The sequence below is a fragment of the Bos grunniens genome, chromosome 13, assembly GCF_055505025.1.
Source record: "Bos grunniens cultivar Pamir isolate PY7600 chromosome 13, Bosgru_T2T1.0, whole genome shotgun sequence".
Taxonomy (NCBI): domain Eukaryota; kingdom Metazoa; phylum Chordata; class Mammalia; order Artiodactyla; family Bovidae; genus Bos; species Bos grunniens.
In genome coordinates, this window is record NC_141177.1 from 30,989,184 (window position 1) to 31,013,771 (window position 24,588).

Here is a 24,588-nt window from a genome sequence, read left to right on the forward strand (position 1 = left end):
TGCTAGCTTTGAAAACAGAAAGGGGCCATAAGCCTAGAAATGCAAGGAATGAATCTCTAAAAGCTGAAAAAGGAAAGGAAATAGTCTTCCTTAGAGCCTCCCTCTGAAAGGGGAGCAGCCCTGCCAACACCTTGGTTTCAGTCCAGTGAAACCATTTCAGACTTTTTGGGCTCCAGAACTGTAAAAGAATAGTTTGTCTTGTTTTAAGCCACCTATGTAGTAATTTGTTATAGAGTAATCACTGAAAACTAATACATCATCTAATACATTATAATTCAATGACAAAATAATCTACACTCTATTGTGACTTAAGCGTACCATTTGAAGTCCACTTTTCTTGTTTTTACAAACAAGAAAATGGGTATGCACTGGTAATTTTAAAAATAATAAATTAAATGTCACAATATGGTGATATGTATGGCACCTGAAACCACAGACAATACACAAATAAATGAGCATGGTTGTGTGCCAGTAAAACTTATTTACAGACACTGAATTTTTATAAGTCTCAAAATATTATTCTTCTTTTGATCTTTTCCTGTTATTTAAAAATGTAAAAATCATTCTTAGCCCCCAGCCCTTATAATATCAGGTAGCAAGCAGAATTTGGTCCATGGGCCTTTGTTGGCCAGTCCTAATTGACACATAAGAGCAAAGCAAAGCTTCTAGATGCAACATTTTGCAGGGCACTTATAATTTGACAGCCCCATCCTCAATATTTCATATGAATTCATGTCTATATTCTCTAAACAACCTTCTGAGGCAAATGCTGTTATTATATTTATAATACCATATTATACTATATCATTACTGTACTATATTATACAGATGAGGAAACCAAGGCAGAGAAATTTTCAGTATCTTACCCAAAGATATCAAATCTCTGCAGCACTACCCAATAGAACTAAATGAGGGGAAAAAAAATCCACATCAGCTCCTCAAATATAGGAGCTATTAGTCACATGACTACTGAGCAATTGAAATGTGTGACTAATATATTGAATTTTTAATTTAATTTTAATAGTCACATTGGACAGTACAGCTCTACCAGGGAGAGTGAGGGTATAAATACAGGCAGAAGGTAAGAAAATTGTCTGTGGTGTCCCACAGCTAATAAATGGAGAAATGAGGATTTAAATCAGGACTTTCAAAACACAAATTTCATTTCTTGGCACCAAACTACCAATCAAAAGCTAACAGCAGTCAGTAATCTCTGGGCGGGTATTTATGGAAGGCAGCCTACAAAATGGTTGTTAGGTATTCAAAGAATATCAAAGTTACTGTTGTAAACTGTCCAGGAGCCTACCCTAGGCAATCAGTCTCCTGGAATTACAACCTGAAGACTAACTGTAGGTATCTTTGAGTCACCATGACGGTGTCCATCACATCAGTCTCTGGAGAGCTGCCCCCAAGTCCAGGGGCCCAGAGGAAGCTCCATGTTGGTCTCTAAGCCACATCACAGACCATTTTCTCCCATGAGAGTACATAAGGAAAAAACAAACATTTTCATCTTGCCAAGGAAGGGGCCAGGCACAGGAAACCAAGGTAGTTGAGAGATCATGTGGCATGGTGGGCTGGGGAGTCAGGATGCTGGGGCAGCCCTCTCTCACCTACAGGACATCCCCTCGTGGGGCTTTTTTCCTTTTTTCAACTTTTATTGGACTACAATGTTGTGTTATTTTCTGCTGTATAGCAAAGTGAATCAGCCGTTTGTATACACGTGTTTCCTCTTTTTTGGATTTCCTTCCCATTTAGGTCACCACAGAGCATAGAGCAGAGTTCCCTGTGTCACACAGTAGGTTCTCATTAGTTATCTGTTTCATACATACTGGTGTCTGTGTCAATTCACTGCAGTCCCTGTGCAGAAGAGCTCTGTTCTTCCAGGAGAGCAGTGGTGAGTGGCAGCCTGGACCCTCCAGGTATGGACACAGTCATTCATGCCATATGAGCTAAGAAATATGCTATAATGTATCCTCTCCTCTTTCCAGTGGGAAAAACAGAATGTATGACGTCATCCAAGAGACAGTTGAAAATGATTTCCCAACCTTCCTGGGCAAGATCTTTGCCTTCCTCGCCAATCCAGGCCTGATCATTCCAGCCATCCTGCTGATGTTGTAAGTTAGCCAGGAGCCATGGCCCTGCCTCATGGAGACCTCCCCTTGCAGTTGAGACTTCCTTGGCAGGTCCTTCTTTCTTGCCCTCTCAATCTAGATTTCCCAGAAGTAGATCCTCAGACAAGGATTTAAGTGCAAGCAGTTTCTTGGAGGGGGCAGTGTGTGTAGGGACATAAGACAGAGAAGGGACAGGAAGGTGCATTCTAACTCCTGCGGTGACTTTAATCCTGATGGAAGCTCTGGGAAACAGTGTGCCTCTGAGTTATCCTGCTCAAGGGTGAAAGATCGGGACATTTTAGGTCAGTTCCCATCCATCACGGGTTGAGCGCCGCTGGATATGGCAGGGGAGAGGTGTTGGTTAACTCCCCGGCAGTTTGGGCCAGCGGCATCTATGGGCAGAATGATTTCTGTGCAGGCTGGAGAGGAGGCATCAGGCACTGGCAATGTATGTCTTTCAGGGAACACACTGAAGACAGGGCCCAAGGATAAGGGGAGTCTGGCAGCAGCTACAGCTCTCTCCAAAACGTCCATCAGAAATATCAAAGACCCACCCCTCAAGAAAGCCGAGGCTGATGCAGCCTGTGCCTGGCTGGGCTCACGGGATTTCTCTGCAGAGCACCCTGTACACGAGCGCATTCGCTACATTTGTCACCATCATCCTCACAGACCGAACCTGTGAGTGGGCTTGGTGATCTCTGTGTGCCCAGTACCAGCTCCATGGCTGGGGCACAGAAGGCAATGAATGTTCAAGGAAGGAAGAGGGCAGTATGAAATATTCCCAACGTACAGACATATACAATCATGTGCAAGACCACAAGATTAAGCAGATGTTAACATTTAGCAATATTTGCTTCCGATTGGCCTCTTTTTAAAAGAAATAAACAGTACACGTCAAGCCCACCTAATTTTCTCTCTCCCTCCCTCTCCAAAGGTAACCGCTATTTGGATTAATTTTAATCATTTTCAATCTGAACCATTTAATCACATGTATGTACTATTGCTTCTGAGTTATAAAATTTTTCATGACAGGTTCAGACTACACAGCTTCCCTCACTCACATTATGTTTGGGGGACTTTCTCATGTGGATACATGAACACACATTTTAATGACTCTTCTGTGTTCCACTGTGTCTCAAAAATAATCAATAAACAATCTATAATAGGAAGAGAAAAGGATTTTATTTGAGCCAAACTGAAGACTATATCCTGGAAGACAGCCTCTTAGATAACTCTGAGAAGCTGCTCCAGAGAATCCTGGTTTTCAGCACAGTTTTATATCTTGTCAGAACAAAGAACATTAAACAAATCAGGGATACATTCCTTCAAGGTTTCAAAAAAAAAAAAGAAATAGATCAGCACATACACAATGAGTTGGTATGGCCTTGGCACCTGGGAAGAGAGTCTTATCATTGAAGAAGGACTGGAATTGGAATCCTAGGAAAGGAGACATTTAATCTTTATTTTTCACATGGACATTCTTTACTTCTAGTCAATGCACCCTTTTCTTTCATAATTAAAGCTGATCTAGGAATCCCCTGGTGGCCTAGTAGTTAACACTCTGGACTTTCACTGCCCTGGCTCAATCTCGGGTCAAGAACTGAGATCCTATAAGCCAAGAGGAGAAAACAAAGAAAGAAAGCAGATGTACAGTGTATGTTTCATAGGCCACAAACGGGCTATTTCAGTTAGCATAAAATTCAAGTTAACTCCTTTTTAAGCCAGAGTGACTTCCCCAAACCTTAATATGTGAAAACTGCTTTTATCAGTTGTATGAATAAACCATAATTTACCCATTTCTCTGCATAGAGATAGGTTGTTTCCACTCTTCTGCTATTGCAAATGCTCTCCTTATATATGTCTCCTTGTACACAGAGTTTTCTCTAAAACAGACTTCCAGAAGTGGAATGGCTGGGTCATAGGTATGTGTTTCTTCAATCTTTGTAGACAGTGCTGAATTGCTCTCCAAAATAGGTATATTTCCTTACATCCTTGATTTCAAATACCCTCTGCATCTAGTCTGAATGTGAGGGAAGGTTGACATGGTAGTGACCACCACCTGAGGAAATGCTGCAACCCAAATGCCAAATCCGACCTTGCAGGCTGCACAGGGAAACACTAAGCTTGGAAACAGCCTCAAAAGAAACAGCCACCGAGGAGCATTTTATCATCTCTCATCTCCAGCTCCTCCCTAAAGAATGGGCTGTGAATTAGGAGAGCAGGCTGGGCGCCTTCCCGACAGATGGTGGTCCCTTCACTTGTCCTCCCTTTGGCCTCTCATCACCCATAGTCCTCTGAGTCTTTGCTTTAGGAGGCTCACAGGACACCTCTGACCTATACTCTGCCAAAGGCAAAGTAGTTCCTCCCTTCTGCCTGCAAGAGAGCTCTTGGACCCTGCTGAAGTGACTCAGGGTGGCCCCAGGGCAAGGATCAGATGACCCAAGCTGGGCAGCTGAGGCTTGAAATGCAGGAAGAAAAGAAACAGATAAGGACAAGCTGTCAGAGCACCTAGTCCAGGAGGCATCCCAGGCTTTTGTGGCCCCTCACTCTCAAGTGGTACATCCAGGTCATAACCCCAAATCCCAGGTCCCATGAAAGAGAAACCAGGCTACAGCTTTAAGGACACCCAGTCAGCCAGCGGGGGCCGGCCTCTGAAAACCACAAGTCCAGGACAGACATTCCTGTCCGTGTACCCTGGGGGAGGGCCTTCAGGGTCTATGCACTTGTGTTTCTAGGCAAACTTGGAGCAGGTCACCTAGCACCTCTCTCTCCTCCCTCTGCATGTGAAGATTGTGGAAAGGGCTTTGGCATCAAATTTAGCCTCTGACAAGTGCTAACAGATAAGGTGGCCTTGGGCAAATGACTTAACTCTCTGCATTCCGGGATGCTGACCCTTAAAGATGGAAGTCATCATTTCTTCTTACGGGGTTTCAGCAAAACCATGGAGATGTGGAGTGGGATCCACATGGCACAGAGCCTGGTACCCAGGCTGCTCCTGCAGACAAGAAACACTGCCTCTGCCCTGCCTCTTCAGATTTCCAAGAAGGGGACTGACTCCTCTAGCTAACCTTTATTAAACACTCAGAGAACTAAAAATGTGTTCAATAAAATAGAGAGAACAGGGATATCTAAGACCTTCTTGATACTAGGCGGGGAACTTAGGATGGTTAGACTTCCCACCACCCTGCCCAGAGGCAAAGTAGGTCACCTATTCCCGGAAGCCAGCTATGATTCCTAGGTAAGGTGTCCAGCTCTCGTCTTCCAAGACCACAGTACCCCTGGAGCATTCTTTTCTCTTGCAGCCTGGCCATCTACTACTTGAACTCAGTTTCCAAAAGCCTTTCTCGAGCAAATGCCCAGCTGAGAAAGAAAATCCAAGCGGTAAGTCTGTCGGGAGTTTTCATTAAACAAAATGTTGTGTTTTTGGCTTTTGCTAATTCACCTTTTGAGCCAAGTTGTATTCTTTAAAGGCCTTCTCCTAAACCAAACCCCAAGTTATCTGTATGGTAGGAAGCAGCCTTGAGAGATTCAGTGACACCCATTTATATTCTGAGGGTATTTGGGAATACATAATAGTAATCCCCTGGTGGGTCAGATGGTAAAGTCTGGGTGCAATGCGGGAGACTGGGGTTCGATCCCTGGGTTGGGACAATACCCTGGAGAAGGAAATAGCCACCCACTCCAGTATTCTTGCCTGAAAAATCCCACGGATGGAGGAGCCTGGCACGCAATAGTCCATAGGGTCGCAAAGAGTCGGACATGACTGAACCACTTCACTTTCTTTCAACAGTAACGACTTAGATTTTGAGCAGTTGCTAAAGAACAGGAAAAAGTCAATGGGTTAAACCGGTGTTCAAACATAATAAAACTAGTACCCACAATAACTCCTACTGATTAAAACTGTTGTAGCCACACGTTCCAGGAAACATACTCACTCAGAAGGACAATGCAGATAGTGGAGTGCAGTTTATTACACCGGCGGGCCCAAGGCAGAGTCTCCTCTTAGCCAAGGACCCCGACCAGCATTTGTGAAAATCTTTTGTACCCCATGTGTACGTGTCTGAACCCACCACTCCAAATTCCTTGAGACTTACATAAACCAAGGAAAATACAATCCCAATAACCCCATCATTCACATACTATGTGCTCATGTGCTCAAACAGTCAAACAATTAGCCAATAATCAATAAACCCAAGGTTACACTCCGATTGATACGGAAAAATTTATGGCCTGTCCGGAGGAAGGGGTGATTAGTGTATGTTTACTCTTAGGCGATGAGTAACCTAGATACGATCTTCAAGGTTCCCCAGTCTGGAGGGGCCTTATCCTTCGGTTGTTGTTTTCATAGGCACTAAACACAGAGTTCAGAGTCCATTGGAAAGGTGGCCGAGCATGATCAGCATGAACAGGCCTAAGATGGAGTCCAGGCCCTATGAATTCCTTCTTCAAAACGAGTACTAGAAATACTAAAGAAAACAGCATTGTCAGAATGACATAGTGCTTGTGCCCCATGGCCTAAGGAGCCTCTGTAAGTCCCCTCCACACAAGCACAGCCTCTCTCAACATCCCATGACACCCTGACTCCTCTCCTGCTCTCACAACACCCACCCCCACCTCTTTAATGTGGAAAAAGCTGGACCCCAACCCTCCCTAAGCCCTGTCCTTGCTTTCTCACCCTCTCTTCTGGAACTAATCTCGTCAGCCTCGCTGCCAGTTCCCCACCCACACTTCCTTCTGCCACTCTCACTGTCCTCCTGCCCAGGTGTAGAAAACCACTGAAATACAGGATTGGCTGAGGGTGTCTTCCCCTAGCCAGATGTTCCTTCAAATGCTATGCAAACCTGAGTCCTGGGGTGCCCTCTCTGACCAGTGGTGAGAACAAGAACCAGTGATTTAAGGTGGCTCCCCTCTGGATCTCACCATCCTGGGGTCCGAAACTCAAAACACCCATTTCCCTGGCCAGGACCAACCATTCATTTTTTCTCTGCAGCTCCGTGAAGTTGAGAAGAGCCATAAATCTGTCAAAGGCAGAGCCACAGCCAGAGATTCAGAGGACACGGATAAAAACAACTCCAAAAATGACACCCAGCTCACCAAAGAAGGTATATTCTATTTCACGATGATTTTTACAAGGCGACATGGAAAGTGAAAAGAGCAAATGCTATGAAATCAGATGCATGTGGGACTGAAGTCAGAATTCTGACAACTACTAACTAGCTGTATGAAGTTGGGCAAATAGAAGCAAGAGTAAATCATAGGTAACCTCACAGGGTGGTGCAAATGAGGTGGGATTATGCATGTGAAGTGCTTACAGACTTCCTGGAACCAGTAGGAGGAGGAATGTCTGTAAAATGGGGAAATACCAGGGTTGTTTCCCTCATTTCTATCCTGAGTCTCGTGCCACATTTTCTATGGTGATCGTTCTTCATTTCTGAAGTGACTTTGCCTTCATCTCACTCCAGATCCATCATTTCCCATGTCATATCCTCTTAGTATCTGGCTACTTAAACCACTGTAAGAGCATGCCTGGTGTCCCACCCATATCCCTTTAAGATGCCCTGAGGTTGGCAGCTGCCAGGGATGGAGGAGCTACTTGTTTTCTGTGCTGTTTTGAGCGGTTTTTTTAAGAGAAGAAATAGGGACATTTGTATCTAGCTGCTGCTACTCCCACCAGAACCAATTCATTTTCTCTTAAAAGACAAGAAGCACTAGAACAGCTAGAATTACATGGAGAGGAAGGGCCACACACATTCCAAAGTTGTGACAGAGCTTCAGAGGGGAGTCATCACAGACCACCTCTGCTTCAGCAGTGAGGAAAGCAAACTGAAGGAGACCGTCTCTGAGCTGTTCTTGTTTTCCAAGGATTGTCCCTGTATCAAAATTTAAGTATCAGCATGCAGCAATTTTGACCTTTCATGTGGGAACTCAATGAGATGCACAAGAAATGGCTGAGAGTTTAGGAGTTAGAATTTATAGTACGGAAATTACTTGCCATTTATTTGATGCCTTTATAACGTATAGGCAAGACTTCAGGAAACATAACCAAGAATCTAATCCCACAGTGGTATTTCCCCGAAGGTGAAAACCCTCAGTTCCCCAGATGCAATAGTGCAGAGAGTGACTGTAGAAGCAAGTCAGGAGGAAAAAGGGCACCTGTGTGGATATTCCTAGCAAATGCTCATTGATATTGGAATAGCAACAGGTTATTAAAATAAGCCATGAACAAGTGGGGGTTGCAAAAAGAGGACAAGAAGTCTGTGTGAACACAGAACCTATTCCTGGTGAGTCTCAAAAATGTATGGAAGGCATTTCAAAGCTACAGCCCTCTTAGCAAGATCAGCTGCAGTCCGTCCACAGCTCGGAAGGCTGGTTCAGAGATGAAATGCAGCAGAGCGAGTGGTTGGTATTTATCATGGAGCTGAAGAAAGTTTTTGAGTTCACCTGATTTTTTTCACAAGGGGTAGGAAATGGAATAAACGCGATATTATGTTGCTGTATCACCAACAAAAAAAAAAGACAAAAAATGGAATGCATGTATTTGAACATCAATGGAAGAGAAAAAATAGGTTTATAAAACATTTTCCATGAGAAAGCAAGAAACTAACGTTGGTTTGACAGTGGTCCCTTCATGGCCCCATAGTACCAAGGTTCCTGTGCCCCTTATCCACTCCCTTCCTCTACTTTCTTTACTGGCTGCTGTTCTAAAGTTTGCTCCTCTCCAAATCTGAATTTTTTATTACAGATCTGAAGCTCTTTCGATTTTATGCCAATTAAATCAATATTGCAGTGTTTGATTTTTTTTTTTTTTAATGAACGGGCTATCAGAACACATCAGTGGGACTAGGATGTTGGGGGAAACTGAGGAGTGTTAAACTTTCACCTGGAAAACTCCCAACAGCAGCTATTGCTGCCTTCATTTAACTTCTCTTGTCATTTCCTTCTCCAGAGAATCTTCCCAATCCAGGGATTGAACCTGGGTCTCCCACACTACAGATTCTTTACCATCTGAGCCACCAGGGAAGCCCTCTCTTTCTTGAAGTATTCACTAATATGACACTGCTCTAACAAGCAGGCCTAAAACAGCTAATGACTCAAACACAATAAAAATTTCTCACTCTATAAAGCCCAAATTGGGTATTTCCACTTGATGGCCACTCTCCTCCCAAGTAGTGATGTGGGGAAGCCTGGCTCTGTTCATCCTGTGACTATACCTGCATCAGGCTGGGAGTGGGAGGAGCCTAGAGGTCACACATGGATACAGTGCCCATCAAAGCCTGGACTTCAGCCACAGGCCATACTATCCACAATGGAAATTTAGTCTATTTCCGTCCTGGAACTGGGTTTGGTGAAGAACAAGCCAGTAATTTTCCCCAACTCGGAGTTAGGGAAAGGAAGGAAACAAGTAGGTCAAAGAGCTGGAATCTGTCACATCCCAGGATCTGACTAGCAAGACACTGTCCTGGGGTTGATCCAGTTTCCACAACCCTTTCTATCATCATATTTGACCCTGGTAGCCATTTGTGAGCTGTTATTATAGCTCCGATTTTATTCTCAACAAAACCAGGCTCAGAGAGTCTAGCTTAAGGCCAGCATTCAAAATCTAGCTCTCTATCCAGCAGATCACACTCCTCCAACACAGCTGTTTATACCAAGAATGGGCCAAGGTGCCCCCAGGTGCCCAAGGGTGATTCAACCATTCTCACATCACCAAATAGGACTGGAATCCACCTAAAGCACAGGGCAGCTTCCGAGAACTCCAATTCCACACCAGGACACTGTAGGGAAATCTCCTACATCCTCATTCTTGTCTTGTTCATTTCCAGGGACTGCCCATCACTCTGCTAGCCAAAGCCTGACCCTGGACCAGAAGGCGCAGGGCCCTGGGGCCTCCAGTTCTGCTGGCAAGACTGTGCTGCCTGCCTCCCAGCACCTCCCTGTATCTCGGGCCCCTGGTGTCAGACCAGACTCTGGCCAAGCCCGGCCTCAGGCTCATCCTTGGAGGTCAACCTCTGGAAAGCGGGCCTGGAGACCACCCCACTGACAGCTGGGACTAATGGAGCATAGTCCTGGGGCTGATCCTCAGACCCCACCAACTCACCCCACCCCCCAAATCAGTCTCTCTTCCTCTCTTCTCTCATACACATGCATGTTCTCTCTACTCTCACTGAACGTGGGAACTTTGATTACTCAGTCTCAGGCTCTTGTTAGCTACCAAAAGAGGACGATGGCTTCATCCACCTCTTAGGAGAGCTGAGCCTTCCCCTCACTAACTATCCATCCCAGAGTCTTGGCTCAGGCAGCTCTGGACCCTGCACTCACAGCAGATTCCCTCAGCTCCAGACTCAGGAGCAGGTGCAGGGCCATGATCACCATCATAGACTTTTTGCATGGAGCCCACCTGGGGACAGGTTTCTACCAGCTCCACCAACTGGTAACAGGTTGCAGAGGGACACATGTTCCTGACCACCAACCACTTCCTTCCAAAGGGGGTGATGCAGTGTAAACAAAAGGTTCAAGAAGCCAATGAAAATAAAAGTAAAATGAAGTCCAGCCTTGGTGATTGGGAAGATGGTGATTCTCCAGAAACCAGCTGGAGGAGAGCTGATGCCATCAAGCATCAAAAGGGCACTGGAGCCTCCCTGGCAGCAAGGCAAAGAGAGAGCAGCATGGTTCCTCTGACCTAACTGAGAGTGTTAGTCACTCAGTCGTGTCTGACTCAAGACCCCATGGACTGTGGCCCACCAGGCTTCTCTGTCCATGGAATTCTCCAGGCAAGAATACTGGAGTGGGTTGCCATTTCCTTCTCCAGAGGATCTTCCTGACCCAGAGATCAAACCTGGGCCTCCTGCATTGTAGATGAATTATTTACATTCTGAGCCATCAGGGAAGACCTGGTGAAGGAAACAAAATACTGCTCAGGGCAGAAAAATCTTTCTCATGCAAAAAATACTAAAATGAATGATTGTTTACTATAAAGGGTTTGGGGGGGGAGAGGGGGCGGAGTTCTGCAAAGAGTACAGTGCAGAGCCTTGTCTCTGGTGATCACATCCTGCATTTCACATCCTGGTTCTGTGCAGAAGTCTTGTGGGGGCATCAGCCCTGGAGGCCAGACCACTGAGGAGGCCTTGCCAGCATGGGACAAGTATCAGCAGGGTGCCAGTCTCAGTCCAGGACTCCCAGAGGGTTACCCTCAGGCTTCCAAGGCTGACCAATATCCCTACTCACCCACCACAAATACAAATTATCCTGCTCTGATGACACATAACTTTATGTGAAGGAAAGTATGTTATCTATTGTTACATAATAAATTATCGCCCAAACTTAACAGCTTAAAACAGTATACGTTTGTTATCTCACAGTTTCTGTGGGTCAAGAATTTGGGATTGGCTTCACCAGGAAATTCTGGTTCTGCACATTGCAGTCACAATCTGAGGCAGGGCTTCAGTCATCAGAACATTTGTCAGGAGCTGGAAGATACATTCACAAGTGGCTCACTCGTGGCTCCTAGCAGGAGGGATCCTTGCTGGCCATCCACAGACTTGCTTACTCTCTACACTGACCTCTCCATAGGGCTGCTTAGGTATCCTCACACACAGCAGCTCACTTCCCCCCAGTGATCTGACAGCAAGGAGGAAGCCACACCTCTTATAACCTGTTCTCAAAAGTTACACTGTCAACTCCACCAGTTTCTGTTCATTAGAACAGAGTCACTAAGTCTAGCTTACACTCAGAGATGGAAATTAGGCTCCAGCTCTTGAATGAAGAGTGGTCAAAGAATTTTTGGACACATTTTAACAGGTTTCTTAATTTAAATGGTTACCAGATCTCTGTCATGAAAACACTGAAGCTTTTCTGAAAGATCTATCAGTGGATTCGTTAATGGTGGATCCTGGGATCATCAAGCAAAAGGAAACTTCTAATGATCTAGGGAGATGGGTAGAGGAAGAAGGCATGGGTAAGAGAGAAGGGATGTTCATCTGGTGTGACTTTATAGCTGGGACATTTCATTAGAAAACGGTGTGAGGGGAGTTTCATCTCTGCCTTCTCAGGGCTGATCTTCCAGCTCATTCCATCTTAAAGCTTCAGTTATCAGCCTAGGGATCATCAAGCATGAAGAGCACCCTTCCATCCTTCCCTCTTTCCTTTCTTTCCTTCCTTTCTTTCCTCAATTCACCTAAGAATGATTTGAATTTTGTTGCTGTTCAATCACTAAGTGGTGCCCCATTCTCTGTGACCCCATGGACTTCAGCACACCAGGCTTCCCTGTCCTTCATTATCTCCCAGAGTTTGCTCAAACTCATGTTCATTAAGTCGGTGATGCCATCCAACCACCTCATCCTCTGTCACCCCCTTCTCCTCCTGCCCACAATCTTTCCCAGCGTCAGGCTCTTTTCCAATGAGCTGGCTCTTTGCATCAGGTGGCCAAAGTACTGAAGCTTCAGCTTCAGCATCAGTCCTTCCAATGATTATTCAGGGCTGTTTTCCTTTAGCACTGACTGCTTTGATTCTTTGCTGTCCAAGGGGCTCTCAAGAGTCTTCTCAAGCACCACAGTTTGAAAGCATCAATTCTTAGGCGCACAGCTTTCTTTATGGTCCAACTCTCACATCCATAAGCGACTACTGGAAAAACCATAGCTTTGACTATACAGACCTTTGTTGGCAAAGCACTATCTCTGCTTTTCACTGGAGTGGATAGCCATTTCCTTCTCCAGGGGAATCTTCCTGACACAGGAATCAAATGCAGGTCTCCTGCATTGCAGGCAAATTCTTTACCGTCTGAGCCACCAGGAAAGCCTGATTGAACTAGCAAGTCTATTTAATAGTTTATCCAGAGAACTATAATTGTTATCTTACCAATATTACCTTAGTTTGTCTGCACATTCCTTACTGGAGGGAAATGAAACAGACACTGAAATTTTCTGTCAGACACTATTTTTGAAGGCTGATTCTTTCATTTCTAAGAATCTACATGGTTAATGTCCATAAACAGGTCCATTATACAAAGAAGCATATAAGTAAAAACACACTCCTGCTGCAGATCGAGGGGGACACCTGATTGCCCCATGACTCAGATACTCACAGAAACTAGAAGTGATGCACCAGCCAGCAGGAACCTAGGCAGGGTACCAACAGCACCCACTACACTGGTGACCCTCAATTCAGATACGCTTTGTAGAGCCCACCCAAAGCTGGGGCACCAAAGTTCCATATGCTGTAAAAGGGACAATAAGGAATAAACCTGCCATGCAGAAAGGGACATTGGTCTATTTTGACCTCAGCAGAAAGTGGAAGACGAAAAGTCTCCTTTGAGAAATTATATCTCAAGACACCCCTCACACAGAGAATCAAAAATCCCCATACCAGCTGTGTGTCAGAAAAACTCAAGGGGACTTCCCTGGTGGTCCAGTGGCTAAGACTCCATGCTCCCAATGCAGGGGGCCTGGGTTTGATCCCTGATTGGGGAACTAGATCCAACATGCTGCAAATAAAGATTCTGTATGCTGAAACAAAGACTGAAGATCCCATGTGCCTCAACCAAGACTCAGCCCAGCCAAATAAACAAACAAAAAAATATTTTAAAAGTTCAAATGGAAAATTTAATTTAAAGTGACCTTAGGTTATTTACAATCACATCAAAATGAATAAAATGCCCAGGCATAAACCTACCTAAAGAGGCAAAAACCTGTACTCCAAAAAACTATAAGATGCTGATGAAAGAAATTAAAGATGACACGAACAGATGGAAAGATCTACAGTGTTCTTGGATTGGAAGGATCAATATTGTTAAAATGACCATATTACCCAAGACAATCTACAGGTTCAGTGCAGTTTCTATCAAATTACCAGAGGCATTTTTCACAGAACTGGAACAAAACCAAAATTTAACTTGCATGGAAAAAAACAAAAAGACCCTGACTAGCCAAAACAATCTTGAAGAAGAACAGGGGTGGAAGAATCTGAATCCAAAATAAACTCCAAAGCTACAATAATCAAAGCAGTACAGTACTGGCGCAAAAACGGACACACACGCCAGTGGAACAGGACACAGTCCAGAAGCAACCCCTGCTCTTACGGCCAATTAATCGTGACAAAGACGGCAAGAATACACAGCGGAGAAAAGACTGCCTCTTCAAGAAATGGTGCTGGGAAAACTGGACCACTGTATGTAAAAGAATGAAACTAGAACATTCTCTAACACCACATACAAAAATAAACTCAAAATAGATTAAAGACCTAAATGTAAGACCAGATACTATAAAACCCCTAAAGGAAAACATAGGCAAAACACTCTTTAACATAAATCACAGGAATAGTTTTTTGGGTTCATCTCCTAGAGATATGCAAACAAAAGCAGAAATATGCAAATGGGACCTAAGTAAGCTTAAAAGCTTTTGCATAACAGGGGAAATCATAAACAAAATGAAAAGATAACCTACAGAATGGGAGAAAATGTTTGCAAACAATGCAGTCAGCAACAGATTAATTTCCAAAATACCAAAACAGTGCATACAGCTCAATATCAAGAAAAAAAGAAAAAAAAAACTATTTAACCAAAAAATGGGCAGAAGACCTAAATAGACATTTCTCCAAAAATGACATACAGATGACCAACAGGCACATGAAAAGATGTTCAACATCACTAATTATTACAAAAATGCAAATCAAAATTACAATGAGGTATCACCTCACACTTGCCAGAATGACCATTATCAAAGTCTACAAATAATAAATGATGGAAAGAGTATAGACAAAAAGGAACCCTCCTGAAATATTTTTGGGAATACAAACTGGTGCAGCCACTATGGAGAGGTTCCTTTAAAAACTAGAGAGTTACCATATGATCAAGCAATCCCACTCCTGGCATATATTCAGAAAAGACAAAAACTCTAATTCCAAAAGGTACATGAACCTCACTGTTCATAGCAGCACTATTTTCAACAGTCAAGACACAGAAGCAACCTAAAGGTCTATCAACAGATAAATGGATAAAGATATGGTAGGGATTTATCTGGTAGTCCAATAGCTAAGACTCCATGCTCCCAATACAAGGAGCCAGTACACACACACACATCTATCTATCTATATAATGGAATATTACTCAGCCATAAAAAATGAAATAATGCCATTTGCAGTAACATGGATGGACCTAGAAATTATCACACTAAGACAGAGAAAGACAAGTATCATATTATTATATCATTTATATGTGAAATCTAAAAAATTATTATGCAGATAAACCTCTCTATGAAACAAGACTCACATAGAAAACAAATTTATAATTACCAAAGGAGAAGGGGGGATAAATTAGAAGTTTGCAATTAACAGATAAGTTGTTGTTCAGTTGCTAAGTCATGTCTGATTCTTTGCAACCCCATGGGCTGCAGCACGCCAGGCTTCTCTTGTCCTTCACTATCTCTAGGAGTTTGCGCAGATTCATGTCTATTGAATCAGTGATGCCATCTAACCATCTCATTCTCTGTCATCCCCTTCTCCTCCTGCCCTCAATCTTTCCCAGCATCAGGGTCTTTCCCAATGAGTCGGCTCTTCACATCAGGTGGCCAAAGTATTGGAGCCTCAGATACACAGTGCTATAAATAAGAATCTACTGTATAGCACAGGAGACTACATTCAACATCTTCTAATAAACTCTAATGGAAAAGAATCTGAAATATATATATACATGAGTCACTTTGCTATATACCTGAAAATAACACAACACTGTAAATCAACTACACCTCAATAAAAAAGAAAAAATACATTAGTTACTAAAAAATTAAAGTGATCTTAGGTTACTAGTGCCTCTAAGAAAAAGGACGGGGGACAAAGAAACAAAAAACAGCACAAATACAAAGCATATATGATACTAGAAATAAGTCAAAATATATCAGGAATTAACCTAAGGACCGGAAAAAGCAATGGCAACCCACTCCAGTACTCTTGCCTGGAAAATCCCATGGATGGAGGAGCCTGGTGGGCTGCCATCTATGGGGTCGCACAGAGTCGGACACGACTGAAGCGACACAGCAGCAGCAACCTAAGGACAGGTGCACGGGGACCTCCAGATTCTGTTGTGAAGATTCAACAAGCTGACACATATAAGACTAAGTGCCAAGCATCAGATTAAGTGCTCAATAAGCAACAGATATCATCATAGGCCTGGGTAAGATCAAACATCCTCAGGCTCAGGTCATGAACACAAACAGCATTGACTTTTTAAAACTTTTACCCAGTATTCCTAAATGATCTTTCTAGAAGGCTTCCCATTCCTATGTGTCTCTGTAAAGAAATGCTGCAAATATGTATAAAGCATTACCAAAGAATGTTGCAGGGTTTATTTGGCCTAGGAATTGCCAGACGCCTTTGAAATTTGATGTGAAAAATTCAGGAAATGAGTGTTAAGTGCTGCCATCCTGTGGTTGTTTCATGCAATTTCCTTTCCTGAAGCTCTGCCTAGTCCTTAGAACTTAAATAGCACATTAATTTCCCTAAGTCCCCATTAACACTGCTCAGAGTAAAACCTCTGGCTTAATTACACCAAAATGACACAGTGAGCCATATTTTACACACCAGGCTAAATAAAAGAAGAAGAGATGCTGCAGTGTATTATCCTTCCCAATGGGTGAACAGAGACAAGAAAGGCCCACATGGCTTTTCAAAGCTGAGCCTGGAGTACACCTGGCAAGCCAGTAGCCTCCTTCAGACCTGCTGCCATTTTCTCAGCTGGAACTTGGTGGGAAATGTTTTGCACATCACCTCCAAACTAATCTGCTAACACTGCCTTATGGAGAGTAAGAGTCATCAGGCCCAAGCCCCTCACCCTGGCCTTCATTCGAGGCTTCATGCATTCTAGATCTTTCATGTTAGATCCTTCAGTCTTTCATCTAACTACCGAGCAGGATGAATCTTTTACACCTCCAGGAGTTTCTTCTCTCTGGATTGGCTTTCAACTCTCTTTCCACCCTCCATCTCTAAACGACCTACACATCCTTCTGTGAACACCTAACTTCCTGCCCCTGAAATCTTCCTCAGGAACCCTGGTCAGCCTCCCACACTGCCACATCTAGTGAAGTCTCTGAATGAAGAGGCCATGGGTTAGCACTATCACTGCTTTCATCATCCTTCCACATCTCTGCTCGAAATGCTGCCCCTCCACTGAGGGACTCGATGCAACCCTCCTTAACATGTACCAACGTCTATGGTACCAAGTATGTGCTACATACTTACTTGATTCCCTGTCTCCTAGGATGTAAACTCCACGGTGGCAGGGACTTGACTTTGTATACCACTGTACCCCCAGCATCTACAAAGATATTTGGCATACAGTAGGCACATAAAAACCATTTTTTTTCTTCTAAGGAATGGAAAAACTGATTCTGTAGCTTCTTGAAATTCATTACAGCTGATGCCTCATCCACAAAAGATGTTAGATCACATAGTCTTCAAGATGCCCACTAGCTCAAAACTTAGCTGTTCTTAGGGGCCCCAAAAAGACCAGTTGAATTACATGACTTAGTTAGGGTTCTGAGAAGATGAACAGATGCAGCTTTAGGCTCATTTCTCCATGCACCCTCCCACCACCCCCACCAGTTCAAGCTTCCTGTCTGTGAGGTATCTGCAGACTACAAATGAATCCCTGGGCCTCACGTGAACACATAAAATGATGCCAGCTGTCAGGGCCACACCAGCACTTAAAGAACTAGGTGGATACTGACAGAAGCTGGAACAATACAATCAGGATAGTAAATCTGAGATGAGGAAGTACAACAGCCTGTAGCACCCCAAAACTGTTTTGATCAATAGTATCTTGCCTCCTCATCCAAAAAGTACACTCCTTCCCAGTACGAAATCGAATGCTACCAGGCAGTAATGGGTGGCTGGGGGTTTTCTCAGAGAAAGAGGAAATGATGTTTAGAAAGCAGCAATGGAAAGCAAGGAGGACTTCACCCTTTAATACCCATCTAAACAACATGTGGGTCCTTGAAGCAATCATAATGGAAACTAGAATAAATTTGATTTGAATTATAATGAAAGTATTGCATGCCAAATTAGTGAATACAGCTAAAGAAGTGTCTACAGAGAAATGCTTATTGAAGGAGAATATTTTAAACCAAAGAACCAACTTCCATATTAAGAAACAAAACACAGCAAAATAAAGCCATCAAGTAGAAGAAAGGATAATATAAGAATAAAAGTAAAAAAAAATACAATAGAATCAACAAAATCTAAAGTTCAATGTTTGAAAAGGAAAATAAAATTAACATATTTCTGAGAATGATGAAAATAAGGTAAAAGTAAATATTAAGGATAAAAAAGATCACAGCTATATATGCTACACAAAACATAAAAAAAAAATCTATCTATACTAAAAAATGTGAAAGCACAGATGAAATGCTTTATTTTTCTTGGGCTCCAAAATCACTGTAGATGGTGACTATAGCTATGAAATTAAGAGGCTTGCTCACTGAAATTAAAGCTATGACCAACCTAGACAGCATACTAAAAAGCAGAGGCATTACTTTGCCTACAAAGGTCCATATATTCAAATCTATGGTTTTTCCAGTAGTCATGTATGGATGTGAGTTGGACCATAAAAAAGGCTGAGTGCTGAAGAATTGATTTTGAACTGTGGTGTCAGAGAAGACTTTTGAAAGTCCCTTGGACAGCAAGGAGATCAAACCAGTCAATCCTGAATATTCATTGGAAGGACTGATGCTGAAACTTAAGCTCCGATACTTTACCCACCTAATGTGAAGAGCCGACTCACTGGAAAAGACCCCGATGCTGGGAAAGACTCAAGGCAGAAGGGGACGACAGAGGATGAAATGGATGGCATCACCAACTCAGTGGACAAGTTTGAGCAAACTCGGGAGATAGTAAAAGACAGGGAAGCCTGGTGTGCTGGAGTCAATGGAGTCATGAAGAGTCAGACACGACTGAGTAACAAAATATATGAAATGAACAAATTCCCAGAAAACTAACAAAAATGGTACAAGTAGAAATCCCAAACAATTTGTGACCATTATAAATTTGAATTATTTAAAATATGCTTTCAAGATCGTCTCTTTGTTCTTGGTGTTTTGCTGGTTTATTACAAGGGTACAAGCCTGGACTTCTTTTTATCCTGTTTGAGATGCATTCCCGTACCTTTGGCTCAATGTTTTTCATCAGTTCTGGGGAAACTGCGTCCACCAGCTCTTCAAATATTGTTCCTCCTGATGATGGTTAATTTTACGTTGTCAACTCAGCTAGACTAAGGGACCCCCAGATAGCTGGTAAAACACTGTTTCTAGTTGTGTTTGTGAGGGTGTTCCTGGAAGAGATTAGCATCAGTTGGTAAACTGAGTAGAGCAGATGGCCCTCCCAAACATGGATGGTCATCAACCAATTCACTGAGAACAAGAATAGAACAAAAAGGTGAAGGGCAAACTAGTTCTATCTCTGCTTGAGCTGAGACATCCATTTCCTCCTGTCCCTCGGACACTCTGGGTTCTCAGGCTTTCAGTATCAGTCTTGGGCCTACATCAGCTGCCCTCAACCCCATTCTCAGGCCTTTGGGTTCAAATTGAATTAAAATCATCAGTTTCCCTGGTTGTCCTGCCCACAGATGGCAGACAGGAACTTCCTGGCTTCCACAAACATGTGAGCCATTTCCTATAATAAATTTCCTCTTATCTATATCTATGTGCGTGCATGCTAAGTCGCTTCAGTCACATCTGACTCTTTGTGACCCTATAGACAGTAGCCAGCCAGGCTCCTATGCCCAGGGGATTATCCAGGCAAGAATACTGGAGTGGGTTGCCATGCCCTCCTCCAGGGGATCTTCCCGATCCTTTGATTCTCCAGGGATCAAACCGGCTGTTTCCTGCACTGCAGGCAAATTCTTTACTCCATTCTGAGCCACCAGGGAAGCCCCATTCATCGTATCTATCAGTTCAGTTCAGTCGCTCAGTCGTGTCCGACTCTTTGCAACCCCATGAATCGCAGCATGCCAGGCCTCTCTGTCCATCACCAACTCCAGGAGTTCACTCAGACTCACGTCCATCGAGTCGGTGATGCCATCCAGCCATCTCATCCTCTGTCGTCCCCTTCTCCTCCTGTCCCCAATCCCTCCCAGCATCAGAGTCTTTTCCAATGAGTCAACTCTTCGCATGAGGTGGCCAAAGTACTGGAGTTTCAGCTTCAGCATCATTCCCTCCAAAGAAATCCCAGGGCTGATCTCCTTCAGAATGGACAGGTTAGATCTTCTTGCAGTCCAAGGGACTCTTAAGAGTCTTCTCCAACACCACAGTTCAAAAGCATCAATTCCTCGGCGCTCAGTTTTCTTCACAGTCCAACTCTCACATCCATACATGACCACAGGAAAATCTATAGCTATACCCTATTGCTTCTGTTTCTCTGTAGAGAACCCTCACTAATATCCTTCCTGCTTTCTAGGCTAGACATCTCCTAACCTTGTTGCATTCTCAATAAATTATTTGGTTAGATCTTCCAGTTCACTAATACTCTCGTAAGCCATGCCTATTTGCTAACGAGTCAATGCATTTCTTTTAAATTTCAACAAGTTTTTCATTTCTACAAATACCATTATCTGTTCACTTCTGCCATGCTCCCCAAACATGGCACAGATGAAACTGCCTACCTCCAAGAACAGGGACAGCCATACGACCCTGAAAACACCCAATCTCGTCTGATCTCAGAATAGGGACTAGCAATCCTTTTGCATAAATTGTCAGATAATAAATATTTGAGACTTTGTGGGCCACATATATAGCCTCTGCACACACTCCCCAAAAACTTAAAACCCTTTAAAAATGCGAAAATCATTCTTAGCTCTGAGGTCCTACAAAAATAAGCCACAGGCCAGATTTGGTCCCCAGGGTCATGGTTTGCTGACCCCTGCTCTATCGGTCCCACACTCAACCTGATGCAATGGTCAGTGCAGCAGAGGAAAGCTTACAGAGCATTCATGAGGAGTGGGTGGCCATTCCCTTCTCCAGGGGATCTTCCCAACCCAGGGATCAAACCCAGATCTCTTGCATTGCAGGTAGATTCTTTACTGTCTGAGACACCAGGGATGTCCTTCATGAGCAAAGGGTTAGGATAAAAGTTCCTCTGGTGATAAGCGTGGTCCTCCCAGCCTATACACGGCAGACAGGTGACCCCAAAGACCACACATGCCTTAGTGAGGAGTATTTCCACCAATAGAGGCCTGACATAAGAAGATACAGCTCAGAGATTTCAAGTATCTGGCTAAGATCAGTGTGGCTCAGAGGATAAAAGTATACAGGTCCAGGGACCAGTCCAAAGCAGCCATTTTATAGCAGGGATTGATGGTGTCCCAAGACACAGCACCAGATCCTAAGCACAGAGAACTGAGAAATCCCCCCTCTTCCCCTGCAACTAGGGTATGAGAGTGCTCCCACAAATCCCACTGCCATTTTGAAAAGACCTGAAGAAGACAGAGGAAACCTGAAAGATTCTTAGCAACCCTATTTAAATAAAAAAACAACCGAGATACCAATAACTGGCAGGTTAGCTATCTTCCGTGGTGGCTCAGACGGTGAAGCATCTGCTTACAATGCAGGAGACCTGGGTTTGATCCCTGGGTTGGGAAGATCCTCTGGAGAAGGAAATGGCAACCCACTCCAGTACTTTTGCCTGGAAAATCCCATGGATGGAGGAGCAGTATATATGTTCAGTATATAAAATATGTTCAGTATATAAACTGGCAGGTTTATATATATATTGAACATATTTTCAGGTTTCAACAACATTTAACCAGTAAACCATCTATCTACTGCCACTGGAAGTTGAAAAACAGAATGCGTAACTGTTTTACCATGTGAAACTAAACTTAGTTTTAGAAGTGCTCTGTCTATGTGTGTAAGTTAATGTTAGAAATGAATCAGAGTAGTTGGGTTTATAAAGATTGGGGTTTTAATAGATTCTATGAGAAGTGATGGGAGAACTGGGACTCAACTGAGAATAGGTAAAATGAAATAATGTGATAAAAAATTATCACTATTCACTGATAAAAGAGATTTTAAAAAAAAGCCCACCAATATTCATTGAGTTCCTACTACATGCCAGGTACCACACCTGTGTCACACCTGGCCTATGTTCAGTAAAATGTATGTTGAGGGATGAATGAATCCTCCATCTTCATTCTGAAAAAAAAAAAGAAAGCAAGCTTAGGAAAGTTGGGTGATTAACTTAAGGTCATGTTGTAAGCAGCAGAGCTCAGATCTGAACCCAGGTTTGCTGACTCTGATTCATATTTACTGCTACTTAAAAAATTATCCCCAAATTCAGTGAATTTAACAAACAGCTCAAAGGCAAAGGAGATATCCTCTTTGACATCACATACTGCAAAGATGCCCATGGAGGTCAGGATTATGAAGCACAAGGGGAGATAATTTAGCAAAGAGAGGGAGATAAAGGAGTGTTCGCAGAAGGCAATGGCACCCTACTCCAATACTCTTGCCTGGAAAATCCCATGGACAGAGGAGCCTGGTTGGCTACAGTCCATGGGGTCACTAAGAGTTGGACACAACTGAGCGACTTCACTTTCACTTTTCACTTTCATGCATTGGAGAAGGAAATGGCAACCCAATCCAGTGTTCTTGCCTGGAGAATCCCAGGGACAGAGGAGCCTGTTGGGCTGCCGTCTATGGGGTTGCACAGAGTCGGACACGACTGAAGTGACTTAGCAGTACAGTTGAAGTGCACTTTTCTTCAGCTACCCCTCTAAGTTAGCAAACTGCTTTAACACAGTTCCTTTATAACCAGAGGACTCAAATCTATCTAAAGCCATGAGGTAAACTTTCAACTCAGTGACTCTCAGGCTTTTAGTACATAATCCACAGAAATGTGCATATACATAACATATATATGGTGTATATATATGTATATATTTGTATATACATGTATATATGTATATTTACACATATGTATATATACATGTTTAAAACAAAAATTTTAACAAATCAATACTCCTTACTCTATGTGATGGACTATTATTTCCTTATTTTTTATCCTACTTTTTTAATGCTGGCCAAGAATGTCTAAATTAATTCTGCAAACCGATTAATGGATTCCAACCTCTCCTCTGAAATTCCCTACTTTAGCAGACAAGCACCTGTAACCCCAGGAATATTTAGGATTAAGTATAGAAGTAATCAAGTAAATCAAGTAAATCAGTCATAGCAGTAGTATTTTCCAGTACATTTTAGAAACTTCTATTTAATTTGGCATTTATAATGCGTTAACATTCTCATGTAACAGATTAATTTTGCAATTCCATTTTAAAACATGAGATGGAGTAACTAATCCAATTCCATTTTAAAAACATGAGATGGAGTCTGAACTCATGATTCTAAGTGGATACAGGCAACAAAATGTAAGCACATTTGTAAGCAATATTAAGACTATGAGATTTTAAGATTTATGATTAAAATTTAATCTATTAAATTTAATCCAGATTTTAAGAGCTCAATACTCGAATCTTGTCAAATAACTGAACCGGCTTAAGAAAATACCTTGAATTTATAAATGCACGCTAGTTGTGGGAATTTAAGTTGTAAAAATCCCCTTAAGATGATTTATTTTTAAATTTACCAACATATATATACCATTTTGGGGTAACCAGGTTTTGGACTTGTAACTCAGACATTATTAAACAAAACTATCAATAATTTTGAAACAGTCTCCTGAGTGCCTTAAAGCTGCCCAGAGGACACGACAGCAGCTCCGGAACTAACGGGGTACTAAGAAGTTGGGAAGTGCCCCAGGGCGAGTGACACGTGGCCCCGCAAAAGAAAGGTTCTGCCGAAGCAGGGAACAATAAACCGAACCGAAAAAAGATAGGATCATCTTTCTTTCCTACTTCAGCGCCTGAAGCCCTTATTTTTAAAAATAAAATATAACTGAAAAGCACGAAGTCAGGCAATGGGAATCACGACTTCAAAGTCCGCGCCAGCGCGCCCCAGGCCCAGCTTCCGCCCCAGTGATGAGGAAAGCCCGCGCAGAACCCTGGCCCAGGAGAGGTAGACCCCTATTGCTGGGTGGGGAAGCAGGGGATCCTGGTATCCTGGGGGCGGGGGCGGGCCTAGGTCCTGAGATGCCTAACGCTGCGGAGACTGGGCTCCGCAACAGTTTTTGCTCTGAAGTGTCGCCGCGAAAAGTGCGGGGGCCTCCAGCCCGGATCCCACCAAGCTCTGCTGCCTGTAATTTACAGGATGAAAACAAGAGTGAATGGACAGTTAGCCAGAAAAGCGCCTTTCCAAACCGTTTTGCAGCCTGCAGGGCCCGTTCCCGCCGGCGCGTACCAAGCAACCACGCCGCAGCACAGATCGGAAAAGGAAGACTTGCCGGCGCTCGCGCCCCATTCCCGCCTGCGGGCCGTACCACCCCGGCCGACCCCTCCCGACAGAAGGTACCGTCCCCGGCCCCTGATTGGCAGACGAGGCGGGGGCGT

The 24,588-nt window shown here is 43.4% G+C and overlaps 1 protein-coding gene and 1 long non-coding RNA gene across 2 annotated transcripts in view; one reads left to right on the plus strand and one right to left on the minus strand.

The window, feature by feature from the left end:
- The window catches only part of TMC2 (transmembrane channel like 2), a 76,454-nt gene extending 66,223 nt beyond the window's left edge, over positions 1–10,231 (plus strand). Inside the window, exons 15-18 of the mRNA XM_086333114.1 lie at positions 1,989–2,114; positions 5,414–5,492; positions 7,102–7,213; positions 9,935–10,231. Of these exons, the coding sequence (XP_086189240.1) occupies positions 1,989–2,114; positions 5,414–5,492; positions 7,102–7,213; positions 9,935–10,152 (535 nt within the window). The 3' untranslated portion in view covers positions 10,153–10,231. The remainder of the gene's footprint in view (positions 1–1,988; positions 2,115–5,413; positions 5,493–7,101; positions 7,214–9,934) is intronic.
- An 11,795-nt stretch (positions 10,232–22,026) lies between these two features.
- Positions 22,027–24,562, minus strand: LOC147360657 (uncharacterized). The gene is made up of 2 exons (XR_015139311.1): positions 24,400–24,562; positions 22,027–22,279 (listed from the first exon to the last, which is right to left on the minus strand). It is a non-coding gene; the product is annotated as an uncharacterized LOC147360657 (long non-coding RNA).
- Between the last annotated feature and the right edge of the window lie 26 nt (positions 24,563–24,588).